Consider the following 18,803-nt stretch of genomic DNA (forward strand, 5'->3'; position numbering starts at 1 on the left):
ATCTATCTATCTATCTATCTATCTATCTATCTATCTATCTATCTATCAGTTCTGTTAGCATGGCTGTCACTTTATTGAGTGGTGTGTTAAATTCTCAGATTTAGACAAGCTGTTCTTTTCTTTTTGTTCTGTCTGTCTGTCTGTCTGTCTGTCTGCCTGTCTGTCTGTCTGCCTGTCTGTCTGAATGGAGTAGATGGTAGGAAGCCGCTTTGATTGCTTGCCTTCAGCTAAGTCAGAGGTAAGATGGTTTCCTCGGTGTGTTTCTGTGTCGACTGTGTGTGTTCTCATACAAACATCTTCATGTCATTGTCATTACTCCACATGTCTGAAAATCTCTCAGCTGTTCTTACATTACCCACAATCCACAACTGCCCTCCCATGCCATGACCCCATCCACCCGTTAAATCAGTATATTAAGAAATAACAGCTATTAAAAGATTGATTAGCTGGTAGATACAAACAAATATGGCTGCTCGCTGTGTCGGAGCCGTCAGTTTTCACATGAAGTGAATAAAGGTTCACATTGTGTTTAATGGGGTCGTCCAATCAAATCAGCCGAAACTGAAACCATTCAGTTCTAGACATTCATGAGTCCATGCTGTGTGTGTGTGTGTGTGTGTGTGTGTGTGTGTGTGTGCGTGTGTGTGTGTGTGTGTGTGCAGGACTCGGAGGGCGTGGCCATCATGCTGGGCGTGTGCAGCAGCGGCCTGCTGGTCTACAGAGACAGACTGAGGATCAACAGGTTCTCGTGGCCAAAGATCCTGAAGATCTCGTACAAAAGGAACAACTTCTACATCAAGATCCGCCCTGGAGAGGTGACACATTTTATTGATCAAGAAATTAATCAACAGATTGATCAATAATGAAAATAAGTATTACAGGAAAGACTTGAAAAATAGGTGTATAGGTCAAAGTGATCAGTATCAATCAATCATTTTTCAACCTTTGATCATTATCATTATCAATCTCTGTCTATCTACAGTTTGACCAGTTTGAATCTACTATTGGTTTCAAGCTGCTGAACCACAGAGCAGCTAAGAGACTGTGGAAGGTGTGTGTGGAGCATCACTCCTTCTTCAGGTCAGTGAGTCTGTCCTGTTTATTTATTTATATATTTATATTATTTAACATTTAACACACAAGATGCAAATTACATCATAATGAGACACAACTTATGTCAAAATGAGCCCAAATAAGGAAAGATGTTCCTTTAGTCATATCTGTCATTCATAGATCAGTCTGTCAGTTAGATCGGTGAGCATAAATCCAGTTACATCCTTCCTCTCCCTCCTCCTCCGGCTAAGGAGCTGACTCCTCCCCTCAGCTGTCGAGCTGCTGCTCCAGCAGACCAGCAGAGTCATGTGGGTCTTTTCCACTGACGCTGCTCTGATTTGGATTTGCATCACCACTTTTATCGTGCTGAGCTGCACCGAGCCGCAACCAAGCTGGACCAGCTCTGAAGTGGGGCCAAAGTGAGACTGACTCGTCTCCAACAGGATTGCAGCTGCAGGGACTCGTCACCGTCTGCGGTCAAACCGGGACAAGCCTCCTTCTGTCCTCCTGGAACAAACAAATGTTATGATACTGAGAGCAGAGAGAAAGACATTCTTAAAAAGGAAACAATAACATGCACAATTTTTAAATTGTAATGAAGTAAAAACACTAATACCACAATGTAAAAATACTTAAATAAAGACTGTGAGTATTTTTCCATCACAGCAGGTCAGAGATCAGTGTTTCAGTGAATAGTTTTATTTATGGCGCCCGCCACATTAAAAACATCGACACCACGACATGAACAGATTTTAGTAATCAGATTACTCAAATTACTCGAGGAATGGTTTCAACCCTAAAATTAATGTCTTCTCTCTAATTTTCACATTTTGCAAAGTCAGCCCGCGGGCCGGACTGGACCCACTGGCGGGCTGGTTTTGGCCCGCGGACCGTACGTTTGACACCCCTGTGTTAAACAGTCTGAGGGCATAAAGTGGAGGTGGAGAACAGGTTGCCACTGTGAAGCGACTTCAAACCAGTTAATGCACACTTACCCACAATTCATTATGTCTCAGTAACACAGCATGATGTCATAACCGACTGTCCCACTCCTGTCCTCCCCCTTCTGTCTCGCAGGCTGATGTCTCCAGAGGAGACGCCAAAGAAGCTACTGACTCTGGGTTCAAAGTTTCGGTACAGTGGACGGACTCAGATTCAGAGTCGCAGAGCTAGTGCTCAGATCTCCAGACCTGCACCGCATTTCCCACGATGCATCAGCAAGAGGAACATGCTGAGCCGCAGCCTGGATGGAGGTACTCAAACTGATCATACTAGTCCTGGTCCTCGTAGAGTTACTGGTCACCTGTTTTCATAGTTCTTGTCCCAGTAGTATTCTGGCCCAGTTTTAGTCCTGGTCCCTGTAGAAGTACTTATCCTGTTTTTACTTGTCCTTGTTCTTTGTTCATACTGGTCTTAGTGGGAGTCCTGGTCCCTGTAGAAGTACTTATCCTGTGTTAAATAGTCCTTGTCCTTCATTCATACTGGTCTTAGTGGGAGTCCTGTCTCAGTAGCGCTGGCACTGGTTCCAGTAGTCCTACCAGCCACCTGCACTGGTTTTTGGGAGCTCAGGTATTGATCAGTTCTTTGTTCTACTTGTTGGTGACCAGAGTTTTTGATTGGTCCTCAGCTTCAAGGGGCACATCCTCTCTGATTGGCTCTCCAGCCATCACAGCGTCCCCCAAAGCCAATGGTGGTACACACGCAGGTAGAGCTCATTACTGCAGTAGTAGTACTGTAGTAGTACTGTTATATGATTGGCCAGAGGTCTGAATGCTTCACTTTATTTAGCTTGGTGGGGAATGCTGCGTCCTGATTGGCTGGAGGGGCTCTGCTTCATTCAGATACATCAGGGATTGACTGTGTACATTTCTGTCCAATCAGCTCCTCTGTTTCTGCTGATGTAATCATGTAGTCAGACCTCCGCCCTGTCATCAGTGACATCATATATAAAATATGGACAGAGAACTTCAGTAGCCTGTTATGTTTCAGCAATTTAAAACTGCTCAACAGGAAGGAGGTCTGACTGACTGACATGAGCATAATTAGCATCTTTAGCATAATTAGCATTGTTAAACTTGTGAACTTATCTGTGAATATTGTTAGCTTTGTTAGCATTACATTATGTTTTAGACATAGCCATGTTAGCATTGTTAGGTTGGTTAGCACTGTTACCTTTGTAACCATTATTAACACTGTGCTTTAGCTATAGCTGTGTTAGCATTTTTAGCTTTGTTGGTACTGTTAGCTTTGTTACTTTTAACATTGTTTTTAAGAAATAAGTTTGTTTGCCCTATTAGCTTTACTAACAATACATCATGTTTTAGAAATAGCTTTGTTAGCATTGTTAACATTGTGTTTCAGAAATAGCTCTGTTAGCACTGTTAGCATGGTTAGCTTGTCACATTGTTAACAATGTGATGTAGGATAACATAACAGGTCATATATTTTATAATGTCATAATAACATGTAATAACAGGTCATGGCTCCGTGATGATTCTGAATGCTGATTGGCTGATTGGCCCAGGCTGCCTTGCATGCCCTCTAAGCACTGATTGGCTGAATATGCCGTTGCCTTGGCAACGAGCAGCCATGACGCTTTGCTGCTGATGAACATGAGGACAGCTTGGCTGACAGCATCATAGTGGTCGCTATGGTTACTGCTGCTGCAGCTGGCTGACAGTTGCTATGGTTACCTGCTCTATGGTCATTGACATCTCAGCTGATGTGTGTGTGTGTGTGTGTGTGTGTGTGTGTGTGTGTAGACATGGGTTCGGGGCTGTATGGAGCGTCCAAAGCCATTGCCGTTAGTGACCTCATCACCACAGTGACACCTGAGAGGAGGACAGAGGAGAGGAGGGAGGAGCAAGGTACAGAAAACAACCAATCAGGGGACAAACATGAGACCAGCTGACAGAAGCTAAATGACGCCTCCATCTGTCTCCTTGTCTCTCATCTCTTTGTGTCCTAGTGGAGGAAGTGCTGGTGATGGAGGACGTGGTGCAGGAGAGGACAGAGGAGCAGAAGGAGGAGGAGGAGGAGGAAGAGGAGGAGACCAGAGACACAGAGGTGTCTCAGCAGAGTCCTGCAACTCCTCAGAAACAAGACACCAAGGTAACAAACACCTGTCCCACCTGTCTCACCTGTCCCACCTGTCCCACCTGTCTCACCTGTCCCACCTGTCCCACCTGTCTCACCTGTACCACCTGTCTCACCTGTCCCACCTGTCTCACCTGTCCCACCTGTCCCACCTGTCTCACCTGTCCCACCTGTCCCACCTGTCTCACCTGTACCACCTGTCCCACCTGTCCCACCTGTCCCACCTGTCTCACCTGTCCCACCTGTCCCACCTGTCCCACCTGTCCCACCTGTCCCACCTGTCCCACCTGTCCCACCTGTCTCACCTGTCCCACCTGTCTCACCTGTACCACCTGTCTCACCTGTCCCACCTGTCTCACCTGTCCCACCTGTCCCACCTGTCTCACCTGTCCCACCTGTCTCACCTGTACCATCTGTCCACACATATAGATATAAAAGTTGAAGGTTTTCAGGAAAGAAAAATCTAAGTGTTGTTCTGTTTGTGGTGTTTACTTGTCACACTAAAGGTGTGTTTGTTTGTGTTCAGACTGAGCTGACTGATACAGCTGTGGACGGAGACCTGACGGCTACTGAGGTACTGAACACCACCAGCATAAAATACATGAAGTGGTTACCAGTATGACACTACTAATGGACCTGTCTGTCTGTCTGTCTGTCTGTCTGTCTGTCTGTCAGTCTGATCAGGATGAGGACTTGAAAACTCAGGTGAGACACGTCTCAGTACTCTGGGTTTGACCAACAAAGATCAGGCTTCTATAATCAGATTAGAGTTTAGCAAAACTACTTTTAAAATTAAATCCAGATTTAAAATTAAGCAGTGCCCTGTTACAAGTAAATCAATCAATCAATCAATAGATAGATAGCTTTAATTAATCACTGTTAGGACCCTGTAAGTATGAAAGAGAAGCAAAACGTTTCAGTTGCTCTTTATTCCCTGACAAAACGTCACATTATTAACGATCTAATTAGCTGAAGGGCAACAAAACAAAAGGTCACATCGTTTCGTGGCTGAAGTCATGTCGCCGAGTTATTCTGGTCATGATGACTCAGAAACTAATTTGTCGTCCTTTGATAAAATGTTGGTTGAATTAAAGGATCAGTGTGACTAAACAACAGAAGACAAAGACTGTATGTCAGCAGCTGTCAGACTGTTTTAAAGAAGAAGAGATGCTGCATCTTTTAAACTTGAAGCAGGTTTTTCAGCGTCAGTGTTGCTTCTGTCCTTCAGGAGACACTGAGTCCAGAGGAGCAGAAGCCTCAGAGCACCATCAGTGATCTCAGACGCTCCTTCTTAGAGGGAGGAGGAGGAGGAGGGATGACAGAGTGGGACAAACGTCTCGCCTCCTCACCTCTGAGACGAGTCGACGACTCCCCGATGATCGAACCGCTGGAACCAGACAAGGTGAGCAGAGACTAACGACCTCACCTGTCCTCCTCACCTGTCAAATGATTGGTTAATCAGTCAGTGTGTGTGTGTGTGTGTATGTTTGATGTTGCTGACCTGTGCACTCCAGGAGGGCGGGGTCATAAACCAAGCTCCCTCTCAGCCAATCAGAGAGAAGGGCTACACTGTGGGGCGGAGCTACGACACTGCCTCCGGCAGGGTCGTCACCATGACGACCAGGGACGACATCTCTGATGTTACCATACCAACTGGGAGTATTGAGATTGGCAGGCAGGTCAGAATCATCCCTCTGTGCACTGCTGATGATGTCACCACAAGGGCACCATTAATCACGATTCGCGAGGCGAAGACGCCAACTTCGCCATCTGAGCCGCTGCCCTGCATCTCTGACATCATCAGTGATGTCATTAGTGGGGATGACACCAGAGGAGGCGGAGTCAGAAGTCTAGATGTCCATGGGGGTGGAACCTGTGTGACCTCACTGGCTGAGCTAAACCCCACCCCCTTGACAGGCGGGACATCACCCTCCATGGCTAGAGTGGTACGCTGATTGGCTGGTTGGTTGTTGGCATGGAAACAAGCATGAGGAGCACAGCACAGCAGCAGTGACACATTAACCCCCGCAGGGCTGAAACAGGAGTTCAGACTGAACATCTGAGCTCCAAAAATCTGCAGGAAGCTGATAGGTCAGGTGGAGACCAGGTGACCTGTTCATGTGACTGTCAGTCACCGTTTAGGGATTTAAGGAGATTGGCCGCAAATTTGTGTCCTTTATTTGTCTCAAGTTCAACCTTTAATTTAAAAGGGGTCACATCCTCAACCAACAGGAGACGAAACTGTCCAATGTTCGTCTGTGTGACTCCGGTTCCCAGGTATCCTGAGTCAATGCTAACCGAACTAACAGCAGTTAGTGGTTAGCTACACTGTTTTAGCAAGAAGCTATCTGTCCGTCAGGAACAACCTCGGTACTCGTCACATTCGCTGGGAGGCATTTCTGTGATCAGACAGGAAACCAGAACATATTTGGTCCATTATCATGATAATGGACCAAATATGTTCTGGTTGCATTAGCATGATAATTAATTAATTGTTTTGTGTCTTTTTTATTTTAAGAGAAACAGTCCAAATTATTTGATTGGGAATATTTTCTGGTTTCTTTCCTCTCTGACAGTAAACTGAATATCTTTGAGTTGTGGACAAAAGACATTTGAGGACGTCAGTTTTACACTTTTATCATTTTATAGACCTACTAATGGACCAATCAAGAAAATAATCAACATATTAATGTACAATGAAAATAATAATAATAATAGTTTCAAGAAAGACTTGAAAAATAGGTCCAAACATGTGAAGCACAAGGACAAATGTGTCCATGTCCTCTTTCTTTGTCACATCGTCTTACATCTGTTATTTTCATCGTTCTTTATCGTTTTGTTACATCTTTGTTTGTTTTTTGTCTTTTTAATTGTTGGGTCCTTTTGTGTCTCTTACATTGTTATTTGTCTTGTTTTGTGTTCTTCGTCTTTTGTTACTTTTTGTTTGATCTGTTAGGGTTAGGTTCTTGTTACGTTGTTCTTCCTTTAATTCAGTGTCTGTTTTCCACCACACTTGAAAAACAAGTTTAAATATGTGGAGAAGATGGACGTACACGTATGTCCGTACGCTCCACGTGATATTCTTCAACTGATAAGATTGTGACAGGATTAATTGATTGATTAATTGAGAAAATGATTGACAGAATAATCAACACTGAAAATCCTTCATTGCAGTACTAATACATATGTAATAAAAACACTACAACATTGATTTTGTCCTCATGGGAACTTGAGTGATTGGTGAGAATCAGCCTTCATGTGTCTCCACCTGCAGTGATCAGTTTGTCCAACAGGAGGCAGCATGGAGCTGCAGCGTTCAGTTTAAACTCCTCTCAGCTTCTCCCTTCACCTCGTCTCTGATGCCATTTTGTTTCTCTTCCTCCTCTCATCAAAATGGTGCAAAGGGAGCAACATTGGACTTTCTTTGTGTTTTTGTTTTCTCCTGTTTTTGATTGGCTGCTGAAGCAGGGCGTGGGGCTGTTTAAGTTTTACTGCTCTTCACTACCTGTCGGTCAACCTTTGTTTTGATAAGTTACTTTGGCTTTAATGCTTTTGTCCCTGTTTGGGCCTCAGTGTCTGAAAGCAGCTGCACATCTTTAATCCTCCAATCAGAGGCGTGGACTCAAAGTTACGTGACTTAGACTGAAGATATGAAGGTGACACTACTGAGTTAAACTGACTAATATAGATCATTTCAAAAGGATAGACCAGATGGTAAACAGATGATTTAACTGATGTAATTAAGTTGAGTCGAGTTACTATCCATCCATGCTTCCATTTTAGCAAGCTAACCAAGTTTATCCATCCAGAGAAATAAAATCCCTTCAGTGAGTTCTGGGTCGAACCAAGGGTCTCCTCCCAGTTGGACATGAATGTCCAAAGGGAGGCACCTGGGAGGACCCCGATCACATGAAGAACCACCTCAGCTGGTTCGTTTCAACATGAAGAAGCAGTGGTTCTCCTCTGAGCTCTTGTCTTGAGGGCTTAGTCCAGACACCCCACCGAGGAAACTCATTTTAGCCGTTTGTATCCACAATCTCATTTGTTCAGTCACTACACAAAGTTTGGGACCACCAGTGATGACTGGAACCGAGATTGACTGGTAAACCAAAGCTTTGCCTTTTGGTTCAGCTCCCTCTGAACCACAACAGTGAGTTGCTGCCCCAAGTAAAGCAGTTTGCAGCAACTGCTGACTCTCATTCCAGCTGCTTCAAACTCAGCTGCACACCAAACCAGTACATGAAGGTCATGGTCTGATGAAGCCAACAGAACCACATCATCTCCAAACACTGTCCTCACCCTGGCTGAGCCTTGAGTGAGTTGAGCCAGAAATCAGTATTCAATTCAAATTCACCCAACTCACCCAAGTTTTGGGCCTACAAGACTGATATGACATGACTGATAGCCAACTAACCTTCAAGGTCCACATGACCTCAGTTTGGCCATTTTCCCTTCTACAACATCAATGTATGCATCAAATTCAAAGTGCTGACACTTGCCTATAAAACAGCAACTTAAACAGCCTACTTGAACTCTCTCATTCAGGTCTACACTCCTTCCTGCTCCTCGCGCTCTGCCAATGAAAGATGCCCGATTCAACCACCACAATGGGGCCCAAAGTTGCTACCTAGACAATGTTGGAATGAGCTAAACCATGTTCCATCAGGGAGTCTGTCAGTCTTTAAGAGAAGACTGAAGACCCAGCTCTTTTATGAACAACTATACACTTGATTGACTGTATATTAAAAATAAATTAAAATAAAATTCATATTATGCCACTAGTACTGCCTGTAGGCGATCAGATCCCTGCTTGTGTTGTATCAGCTGTCAGATGTACATTGTTTTGGATAAAATGCTAAATGAAACTGTAACATTAAAAGATCACAAACAGAAACGGAGCCCTGGAAGAGTCCAATCCCCACTGAGAACGTTTATCTTTCTGTTGAGGACATGGACACAGGTCTCCCTTTTGATTATACAAGAACCTGATGGCTCGTAGCATACACTCCCGCAGCACCCCCTGCAGGTTCCCCTGGGGAACACGGTCATCGGCCTTCAAATCCATGAAAAAACAAGCCTCCTTTGCAGCACCCAAAGTAAACTTTTCTGGGGAGACCTAGCAGTGTGATGCCCCAAGAACTGGGGCATTGGGTCAGTCATGTTCAAGAGTGTATTTGATGTCAGCAGTTCTCCCCCTCAGCTGAGCAAAGTCTTGTCTTCTCTTCCTGAAGCATTGAACTGGTTTCCATAACTTCCTTGAGGCCAACTGAAAGTCCTTCTGACCTCCTGGGTGTTTCCTCATTTCCTTTGTGTTTCGTGTCTCATACTTAATATTTACAGATCAGGAACTTACTTCCATCACAATTAATAATCCCTGCTGCACATGAGTCACCTGACAGCAGCAGATCGCTGCCTGTCTGATCCCAGTAGAACACAGTAGAACACAGTAGAACACAGTAGAACATTACAGTTAACTGTAATAGAATGACAATGGGTGCATCTACTGATCAACTGAAAACTCTAAAACCTGTTTGAAACAGTTACTGCAGCCCACCAGCTACCAACAAACACTGGTTAGTAATTATGGACTAATTACTAACAGATCTCCACGCCCCTTCGTTCACACCTTCTGTGGTCATGTGTCCTGCATGGCCGCCGCTTGGCTGTCAGTTTCTACAACAGACTGACTTTAAACTCTTCTTACTTAAATCTTTGAAGAAATCAAAGATGTGGCAGCAGTTCGATGGTCCAGTTTCTGTCTCTTGTTTACTTGTTTCTGATTCTATTCTTTGTTTTTTGTTTGTATGTTTGATTTTGTGTGTGTGTGTGTGTGTGTGTGTGTGTGTGTGTGTGTGTGTGTGTGTGTGTGTGTAGCCCAAACCTACATTTGATGAAATGTCTCCTGAGTTGACTGCTCTGCTGAAGTCGGCCAGAGAACAAAAAACCTTCAGAGAACACAACCTGCTGAAGGTGCCCATCTGTCTGTCTGCCTGTCTGTCTGTCTGTCTGTCTGCCTGCCTGTCTGTCTGTCTGTCTGTCTGCCCATCTGTCTGCCTGTCTGCCTGTCTGTCTGCCTGTCTGTCTCTCTAACTGTCTGTCTACCTGTCTGTCTGTCTGTCTGCCTGTCTCTCTAACTGTCTGTCTGCCTGTCTGTCTGCCTGTCTGCCTGTCTGTCTGCCTGTCTGTCTGTCTGTCTGTCTGTCTGCCCATCTGTCTGCCTGTCTGTCTGCCCGTCTGTCTGTCTGCCTGTCTGTCTGTCTGCCCATCTGTCTGTCTGTCTGTCTGTCTGTCTGTCTGCCCATCTGTCTGTCTGCCCGTCTGTCTGTCTGCCTGTCTGTCTGTCTGTCTCTCTAACTGTCTGTCTGCCTGTCAGGACATGGGACTTTGTGGACACTTTAGCGGTGTGCATCATCTCGCTATCAGAGAGAAAAGAGAGACAGAAAGTGCAGCTGTTACTGGAGTATTGATTAGAACTGTACCAATTAATACATTATTAATCAATTATTAAATGAATCAACTATTTTAATTGCCAAGTTAATTGGTTTGAGTCATTTTTTAAGGAAAACCTTTAAGTCCACCTTCTGGTTTCTCACTCCTCTCTAACAGTAAACTGAATTTCTTTGAGTCGTGGACAAAACAAGAAATTGATTGGTGATTGATCATTAGTTGAAAAATAGGTTAGATTAATAGGTTGGCTTTCATTATTTTCTGACATTTATGGACCTACTAATTGATTAATCAAGAAAAAATTGACAGATTAATTGGTAATGAAAACAATACTTATATGACTATAGGTCCAAACATGGAGCACATGGACGTCTGTCCCCTTGTCCTCTTACATCATCATGTCTTGTTAAATTTTTCTTAACTTGCGATGTTGTTTTTCTTTTTACATTTTGTTTCCTCGTTTTTCGCCTTTCTATGTTGTTTTTCCTTTTTATCATCATTGCATCTTCTTGCATCTTTTATGTAGTTTGTTGGTGTTTTTTGTCTTTTTACATAGTTTTTTGTATTTACATCTTTCTTTCTTCTTGTTACGTCATTTTTCCTTTTTTCAGCACACTTGAAAAATAAACAACACAGAATAAACATATTTGGACATATTTTTCAACTGACAGAAATTTGACAGGATTCATTCATCAATTAACGGAGAAAATAATTGACAGGGCGCCGCTGTACCTCAGTTGGTAGTTTGAGCAACATGTATCTGTCCGTCCTCTGCAGCGTCGTCTCTCTCTGTCATATCTTCAGCTGTCGTATCTAAATAAAGGCAAAAAACCCAAAATAATCTTAAAATAGAAAATAATTGACAAATTAATTAACAATATAATCGTTAGTTGCAGTTCTTGTATTGATACTATGAAAATTAGTGTTAAACACTGAAATTTCGTATTCAGTATTATATTTATCAATATTATCAATATTTTTGACAACACTACATGTGTAGCTTGTTCTGACATGTTCTCTTGCTTCCTCACTCTGTTAACTCAAACCAGGGTTTAGACCTCAGGTCAGCAGAACACAGAACACCATCCACAGGACAAACCAGGCTGAATGACCATTATGAAATGGGATGATTCACTTTTTTTTTTTTTTTTTTTTGAGGTGAACATGAAGTTGGTGAGGTAAATGGTTAGAGTACACAACTACTATGTAAACTTGTGTACTCATGTGACACACCATCAAAAAACTGAGATTCTTTCTGTTCGTACCAAACATTGTCAGATAGAATCAGGTACAATCAGCAAACTTTCAAACAGTTCCAACACTGAAGCAACTCACCAGTGAAGACTCCCAGTAATCAGCTGATCTCTATTCAGCTGTATCTGTTTTTAGTTAAATGATGATTGGTCGATAACTGTTTACTGAACCCTGGTGAATATTACAGCTCAGCACTGGTGAAACCTTATTGGTCACTGTGCTGTAGCTCTGTGCTTCACACCTGTTCACCTGACTAATTTGGCCTTGTTTCTCTCAACTTTCTGTTTCAGACATCAGAGAAGGTGGAGACAGTTTTCTTGATGACAGAGCCATGTGACCAGGACCAGCCAATGGTGGACCAGCCTCAGGTAGCAACAGGAAATCTTGTGGGCCTGCCTCCTTGTAACCCCCCACCCCCTCCACCAGGTGTCTGTATGGCACATGCTGATGATGTCATGGAGGAATGGGCCAGTGATGATGACAATAGCAATGCTAATGAGGCTAACCAGGCTAATAGTCAAGCAGGCAACCTTGAGCTCAGTGATGATGATGCCAGTGTTGATGAGCCTAGTAGCCAGGCTAGTGATGATGATGCTAGCGATGCTAGTGAAGATGCTATCAGCGTGTTAGCACAGGCAGCAGTGGAGGAAGCCATGGAGGCTGCAGTTAGACAGGCAAAGAGACCAACTGCTAATGATGGTAATCAGGAAAGCACTGATGGTACCTCTACAGTTAGCCACGATGAGCAGGAGCTAACTGGCATGGAGGCTAACAAGAGACCCAGACCCTGTTCTGTTCTGGACTCTCAACCTGCTGGGAGTCTGTCTCAGCGTTTCCATGATGATGAGGACTCTGAAGACTCTGAGGAGGATGAGGGAGGCTGGTGTTTTGGAGAAAACTCCCCTCCTCCCTCTTTACCCCACCCTGCCTCTAGGTGTTCCCCCTGCTCGGCCAATCAGAGACAGCCGTCCAACCACAGTGATGACGATGATAATGATGATGATGATGAGGTAGGAGGTAACATGAGTGAAACCTGCCCCAGTAAAACCTGCCCCAGAGAGACCTGCCCCAAAGAAACCTGCCCCAGAGAAACTTGTCCCTGTGAAATCTGCCCCAAAGAAACCTGCCCCAGAGAAACTTGTCCCTGTGAAATCTGCCCCAAAGAAACCTGCCCCAAAGAAACCTGCCCCAGAGAAACCTGCCCCAGAGAGACCTGTCCCAGAGAAACCTGCCCCAGAGAAACCTGCCCCAGAGAGACCTGCCCCAAAGAAACCTGTCCCAGAGAAACCTGCCCCAGAGAGACCTGTCCCAGAGAAACTTGTCCCTGTGAAATCTGCCCCAAAGAAACCTGCCCCAAAGAATTCTGCCCCAAAGAAACCTGCCCCAGAGAAACCTGCCCCAGAGAGACCTGCCCCAAAGAAATCTGCCCCAAAGAAACCTGCCCCAAAGAAATCTGCCCCAAAGAAACCTGCCCCAGAGAAACCTTGCCCAGAAAGACCTGCCCCAAAGAAACCTGCCCCAGAGAGACCTGCCCCAGAGAAACCTGCCCCAAAGAAACCTGTCCCTGTGAAATCTGCCCCAGTAAAACCTACCCCAGAGAAACCTGCCCCAAAGAAACCTGCCCCAAAGAACCCTGTCCCTGTGAAATCTGCCCCAGAAAGACCTGCCCCAAAGAAACCTGCCCCAAAGAAACCTGTCCCTGTGAAATCTGCCCCAGTAAAACCTACCCCAGAGAAACCTGCCCCAAAGAAACCTGCCCCAAAGAACCCTGTCCCTGTGAAATCTGCCCCAGAAAGACCTGCCCCAAAGAAACCTGCCCCAAAGAAACCTGTCCCTGTGAAATCTGCCCCAAAGAAACCTACCCCAGAGAAACCTGCCCCAGAGAAACCTGCCCTCTCTGCTGGTGATGTGAAGGCAGTGCTCGATCTCGATATACAGATTTCAGCTGATATTGATCGTGTGTAGTTATATATATATATATATATATATATATATATATGTATATGTACTAAGTATAACAGTAAATGTTCTCTGTGCGTTCCTGTCAGGAGGTTCCCGTGATGAGGAAGACTCTCACATACGAAGCTCCAGGGGTGAGCATGATATTAATAAAGGAACAGATGGTTTTTACTGTCATTCATATCAGCACTGATAATGAAAAATAATCAATCAATAATTAAAGTGATGATTATTTGTCTCACAGAAATCATCTACAGTACATTTAACTACAATTAACAAATGTTTTTTAATTTGTGATGCACACCTGCATGTACAAAAACATATCAACAGCAGATCAATCATGTTTTAGAGTATTGATTAGTGTGTGTGTGTGTGTGTGTGTGTGTGTGTGTGTGTGTGTGTGTTTCAGAGCCGTGTGGACTCTGATCCTCCTGCAGGTTTACTGCTAAGCTCACACACCTTCACTGCAGAGACCTCCAACACCACCACCACCACACACATCACCAAGGTAACGCCCGTAACCATGGAAACACAGTAGAGCTGCAACAACTCACAATTAATTGATCACAATAAAAAAAAAGTCTAAATTATTTGATTGTGAATATTATTCAGATTAATTGCCAATAAAAATAATCATTAGTTGCAGCCCAAGTATTGATACTGTGAAAAATGAATATTGAAAGTATCTCAAATATTCAGTATCAACATTTATCAGAATATCAATATTTTTGACACACTTGCCAATAAAATGGATTCCATTTACAAAAACAGTTTGACCAACTGTCTCTGTCTCTCTGTTTCTTTGTCTCTCTGTTTCTCTGTTTCTCTGTCTCTGTTTCTCTGTTTCTCTGTTTCTTTGTCTCTGTTTCTTTGTCTCTCTGTTTCTTTGTCTCTCTGTTTCTTTGTCTCTGTTTCTCTGTCTCTCTGTTTCTCTGTCTCTCTGTCTCTGTTTCTTTGTCTCTCTGTTTCTCTGTTTCTCTGTCTCTGTTTCTCTGTTTCTCTGTTTCTTTGTCTCTGTTTCTTTGTCTCTCTGTCTCTCTGTTTCTTTGTCTCTCTGTTTCTCTGTCTCTCTGTTTCTCTGTTTCTTTGTCTCTCTGTTTCTTTGTCTCTCTGTTTCTCTGTCTCTCTGTTTCTCTGTCTCTGTTTCTCTGTCTCTCTGTTTCTCTGTCTCTCTGTTTCTCTGTCTCTGTTTCTTTGTCTCTCTGTTTCTCTGTCTCTCTGTTTCTTTGTTTCTCTGTTTCTCTGTCTCTCTGTTTCTCTGTCTCTGTTTCTCTGTCTCTCTGTTTCTCTGTCTCTCTGTTTCTCTGTCTCTGTTTCTTTGTCTCTCTGTTTCTTTGTCTCTCTGTTTCTCTGTCTCTCTGTTTCTCTGTCTCTGTTTCTTTGTCTCTCTGTTTCTCTGTTTCTCTGTCTCTCTGTTTCTCTGTTTCTCTGTTTCTCTGTTTCTGTCTCTCTGTTTCTCTGTTTCTTTGTCTCTCTGTTTCTCTGTCTCTGTTTCTCTGTCTCTCTGTCTCTGTTTCTTTGTCTCTCTGTTTCTTTGTCTCTCTGTTTCTCTGTTTCTCTGTCTCTCTGTTTCTCTGTCTCTCTGTTTCTTTGTCTCTCTGTTTCTTTGTCTCTCTGTTTCTTTGTCTCTCTGTCTCTCTGTTTCTCTGTCTCTCTGTCTCTGTTTCTTTGTCTCTCTGTTTCTCTGTCTCTCTGTTTCTCTGTTTCTCTGTCTCTCTGTTTCTCTGTCTCTCTGTTTCTTTGTCTCTCTGTTTCTTTGTCTCTCTGTTTCTTTGTCTCTCTGTTTCTCTGTCTCTCTGTTTCTCTGTTTCTGTTTCTGTTTCTTTGTCTCTCTGTTTCTCTGTCTCTGTCTTTTCAGACAGTAAAAGGAGGAATTTCAGAAACCAGAATTGAGAAGAGAATCGTAATTTCTGGAGACACAGAAATTGACCATGACCAGGTGACTGTTAACTTGTTACAATAAAATGTTACAGACATCAGTAAAAATATCTGTGAGACAGAAAATAATGAAAACAAACAGGACTGACAGGAAGACATGTGGATTTACCTGGGACAGACCTGTACATACCTGGGGCCTCATTTATAAAACTGTGTGTAGGATTCATGTCAAAGATGACACACGGACAAAACACTGGACGTGTTTATAATCCAGGTTTAACTTTATACATGGATCAGAATGTGGTACAACCTTTCCAAGCGTCATATTATGTCCATAATTACTTATATATGGTCAGTGAAACGTACAGTGTCTTGCAAAATTATTCACCCCCCTTGGCATTTTTTGTGTTTTGTTGCCTCACAACCTGGAATTAAAATTGATTGTTTGAGGTTTGCTTCATTTCATTTATAGAACATGACTACAACTTTGAACTTTTTTATTGAGAAGCAAACAACAAATATGAGAAAATAACAGAAAACTTCAATGTGCATAACTATCCACCCCCTGAAGTCAGTATTGTAGATCCACCTTTTGCAGCAATTATAGCTGCAAGTCACTTTGGATAAGTCTTGAGCTTGACACATGTAGCCACGTGGATTTTTTCCCAAAGCTGCTCCGACTCCTTCAAGTTGGATTTGTTCCACTGGTGAACAGCAACGTTCAAGTCTGACCACAGATTGTCAGTTGGACAAAGGTCTGGGCTTTGACTCGGTCATTCCAACACATTTTAATGTCTCCCCTTTAACCAGTCCAGTGTTGCTTTAGCAGGATGCTTAGGGTCACTGTCCTGCTGGAAGGTGAACCTCCGTCTCAAATCACTGACAGACTGAAACTGGTTTTGCTCAAGAATGTCCCTGTATTTAGCACCATCCATCTTTCCTTCGGTTCTGATCTCCCAGTCTGTTCTTGGGGTGATAAGATGTCAGACATAACGTGAGTCTCCCACATGCCTTTTGGCGAACTCAAAACATTCTTTCTTACTTTTATCTTTAAGTAATGGCTTTTTTCCGGCCACTCTTCCATAAAGCCCGGCTCTGTGGACTGTACGTCTTATTGTGGTCCTGTGGACAGATAGTCCAGTCTCTGCTGTGGAACTCTGCAGCTCTTTTAGGGTTACCTTTGGTCTCTGTGTTGCCTCTCTGGCTAATGCCCTTCTTGCCCGGTCCGTGATGTTTGGTGGCCAGCCCTCTCTTGGCAGGTTTGTTGTGGTACCATGTTCTTTTCATTTGATGATGATGAATTTGATGGTTCTCCGGGGATCATCAAAGATTTGGATATTTTTTTATATCCCCATCCTGACTTGTCTGGAGAGCTCCTTGGTCTTCATGGTGTCTTTTTTTTTGCTTAGTGTTGTTTTAGCCTCTGGATCCTTTCAGAAAAGGTGTATATATACTGACAGATCATGTGACACTTAGATTGCACACAGGTGGACTTCATATATATATATATATATATATCATTTCACTTCACCAACTTAGACTATTTGGTGCAGATCCATCACATAAAATTCAGATTAAAAAACATTTACAGGTTGTAATGTAACAACATATGTAAAAAGCCCGGGGGGGGGGGGGGGGGGGGGGGCACTGTAGCTAATTAATATTTACTCATACTGACTGCATGAAGACAATCATGGCAAATGCTTGTTGTTGCTTGTGTTACATCATTTTCTTCTTGTTATGTCATATTTGTCTTCTTCCGTCTTTTATGTTTTGTTAAATCTTATGTTGTATTTTTCTTGTTTTGCTGCGTCGTGTTACTTTACAGTTAATGTTGTGGCTCTAACCTTGTGTCCACATAGAGACTGGATCTCTTGTCCACTTGTACCTCCTGAACATTTTCTAATTCTTAGTCACTGGTGAAAAGGTTCTATGGATTTCGTCATAATAATAATAATAAAATAATTCCAGCAGGACAATAATAATGACTTTTTATTTGGTTCTCGTCTCGTCGCTTATAAAAGCTCTGAGAACATTTATTAATGAACTGCTGACTAGTGAGCTGGTTTGTTTATCGAAACATATTTGATACCTGAGAACGAAAAGTTGACTGCTGCTCTTTTTCACACCAAAGTCTGATTAGAAACTGGTGAAATAGCATCCTGTGTATAAATGAGGCCCCTGGATTGTGCCAGGACAGACCTGGTCAGACCTGTCCTGGGTCAGTTCTGACCTGGACAGACCTGGTCAGACCACTCTGACCAGGTCTGTCCTGGGTCAGTTCTGACCTGGACCCGGACTTGGACGTGGACCTGGAACGACCAGGTCGTGATGCTCATGTCTGTCTTGAAGGCTCTGGCAGCAGCACTCAGCGAGGCGCGGCGGCAGCACCCTGAGCTGTCCGTCACGCGAGTCGTGGTCCATAAAGAAACAGAGGTCTCTCCTGATCATGTGATTGATTAGTGACATCACAGGTAACAGGCGGAGTCTTCGACTGGATGCTGATTGGCTGACTGGTGCATGACAGCGTTGAGTTTGCATGTTATAAAGACAAACACTGAACAACCAGCAGCTCTCAGGCTCTGATTGGTCAGGAGGAGAGAGGGAGGGCTTCTGATTGGTTGGAATGTTTTGGAGGAAACACAGAGGACAGGGTAGATGTGTGGTGATTGGCTGATGATGAATGTGGCAAAATAATTGGACTGAAAGTGTGTGAGGAGGAAATACATATTGATTATTCACCTAATCAGTGATCAATCAAGTGATCATGGTCAATGTTGACCATAAATGCTATGCTAACATGCTAACATGCCGTGTTAACATGAATTATTTTTCGTGTCCGGTGTGATTGTGGCCCCGCCCCCAGCTGACTCAACAGATCAGTTCATCTTCATCATTAGAGGACATTAACATGCTAACATTCCTGACCATGCTTCGATGTAGACCTGCATCATTTAATCAATTAATGGATTATTGATTGACTATCAAATGAAGTCATCACTGATTCATTGTTTTTAAGAAACAAAGTCTAAATTCTCTGATTCTGCTTCTTAAATGTGAATATTTTCTGGTTTCTTTACTCCTCTCTCACAGGAAACTGAATATCATAACTAATC

At 43.4% G+C, this 18,803-nt stretch overlaps 1 protein-coding gene across 1 annotated transcript in view; it reads left to right on the forward strand.

The window, feature by feature from the left end:
* Positions 1-18,803, forward strand: part of LOC146307952 (band 4.1-like protein 3) — a 28,872-nt gene extending 10,069 nt beyond the window's left edge. Inside the window, exons 9-24 of the mRNA XM_084747565.1 lie at positions 194-238; positions 663-815; positions 983-1,080; positions 2,131-2,306; positions 3,816-3,920; positions 4,022-4,164; positions 4,676-4,723; positions 4,825-4,854; positions 5,378-5,551; positions 5,664-6,095; positions 10,024-10,119; positions 12,141-12,860; positions 13,899-13,943; positions 14,219-14,317; positions 15,668-15,748; positions 18,040-18,803. Of these exons, the coding sequence (XP_084603691.1) occupies positions 194-238; positions 663-815; positions 983-1,080; positions 2,131-2,306; positions 3,816-3,920; positions 4,022-4,164; positions 4,676-4,723; positions 4,825-4,854; positions 5,378-5,551; positions 5,664-6,095; positions 10,024-10,119; positions 12,141-12,860; positions 13,899-13,943; positions 14,219-14,317; positions 15,668-15,748; positions 18,040-18,150 (2,556 nt within the window). The 3' untranslated portion in view covers positions 18,151-18,803. The remainder of the gene's footprint in view (positions 1-193; positions 239-662; positions 816-982; positions 1,081-2,130; positions 2,307-3,815; positions 3,921-4,021; positions 4,165-4,675; positions 4,724-4,824; positions 4,855-5,377; positions 5,552-5,663; positions 6,096-10,023; positions 10,120-12,140; positions 12,861-13,898; positions 13,944-14,218; positions 14,318-15,667; positions 15,749-18,039) is intronic.

Source organism: Lutjanus erythropterus, chromosome 21 (genome assembly GCF_056507025.1).
Source record: "Lutjanus erythropterus isolate fLutEry1 chromosome 21, fLutEry1.hap2, whole genome shotgun sequence".
Taxonomy (NCBI): domain Eukaryota; kingdom Metazoa; phylum Chordata; class Actinopteri; order Lutjaniformes; family Lutjanidae; genus Lutjanus; species Lutjanus erythropterus.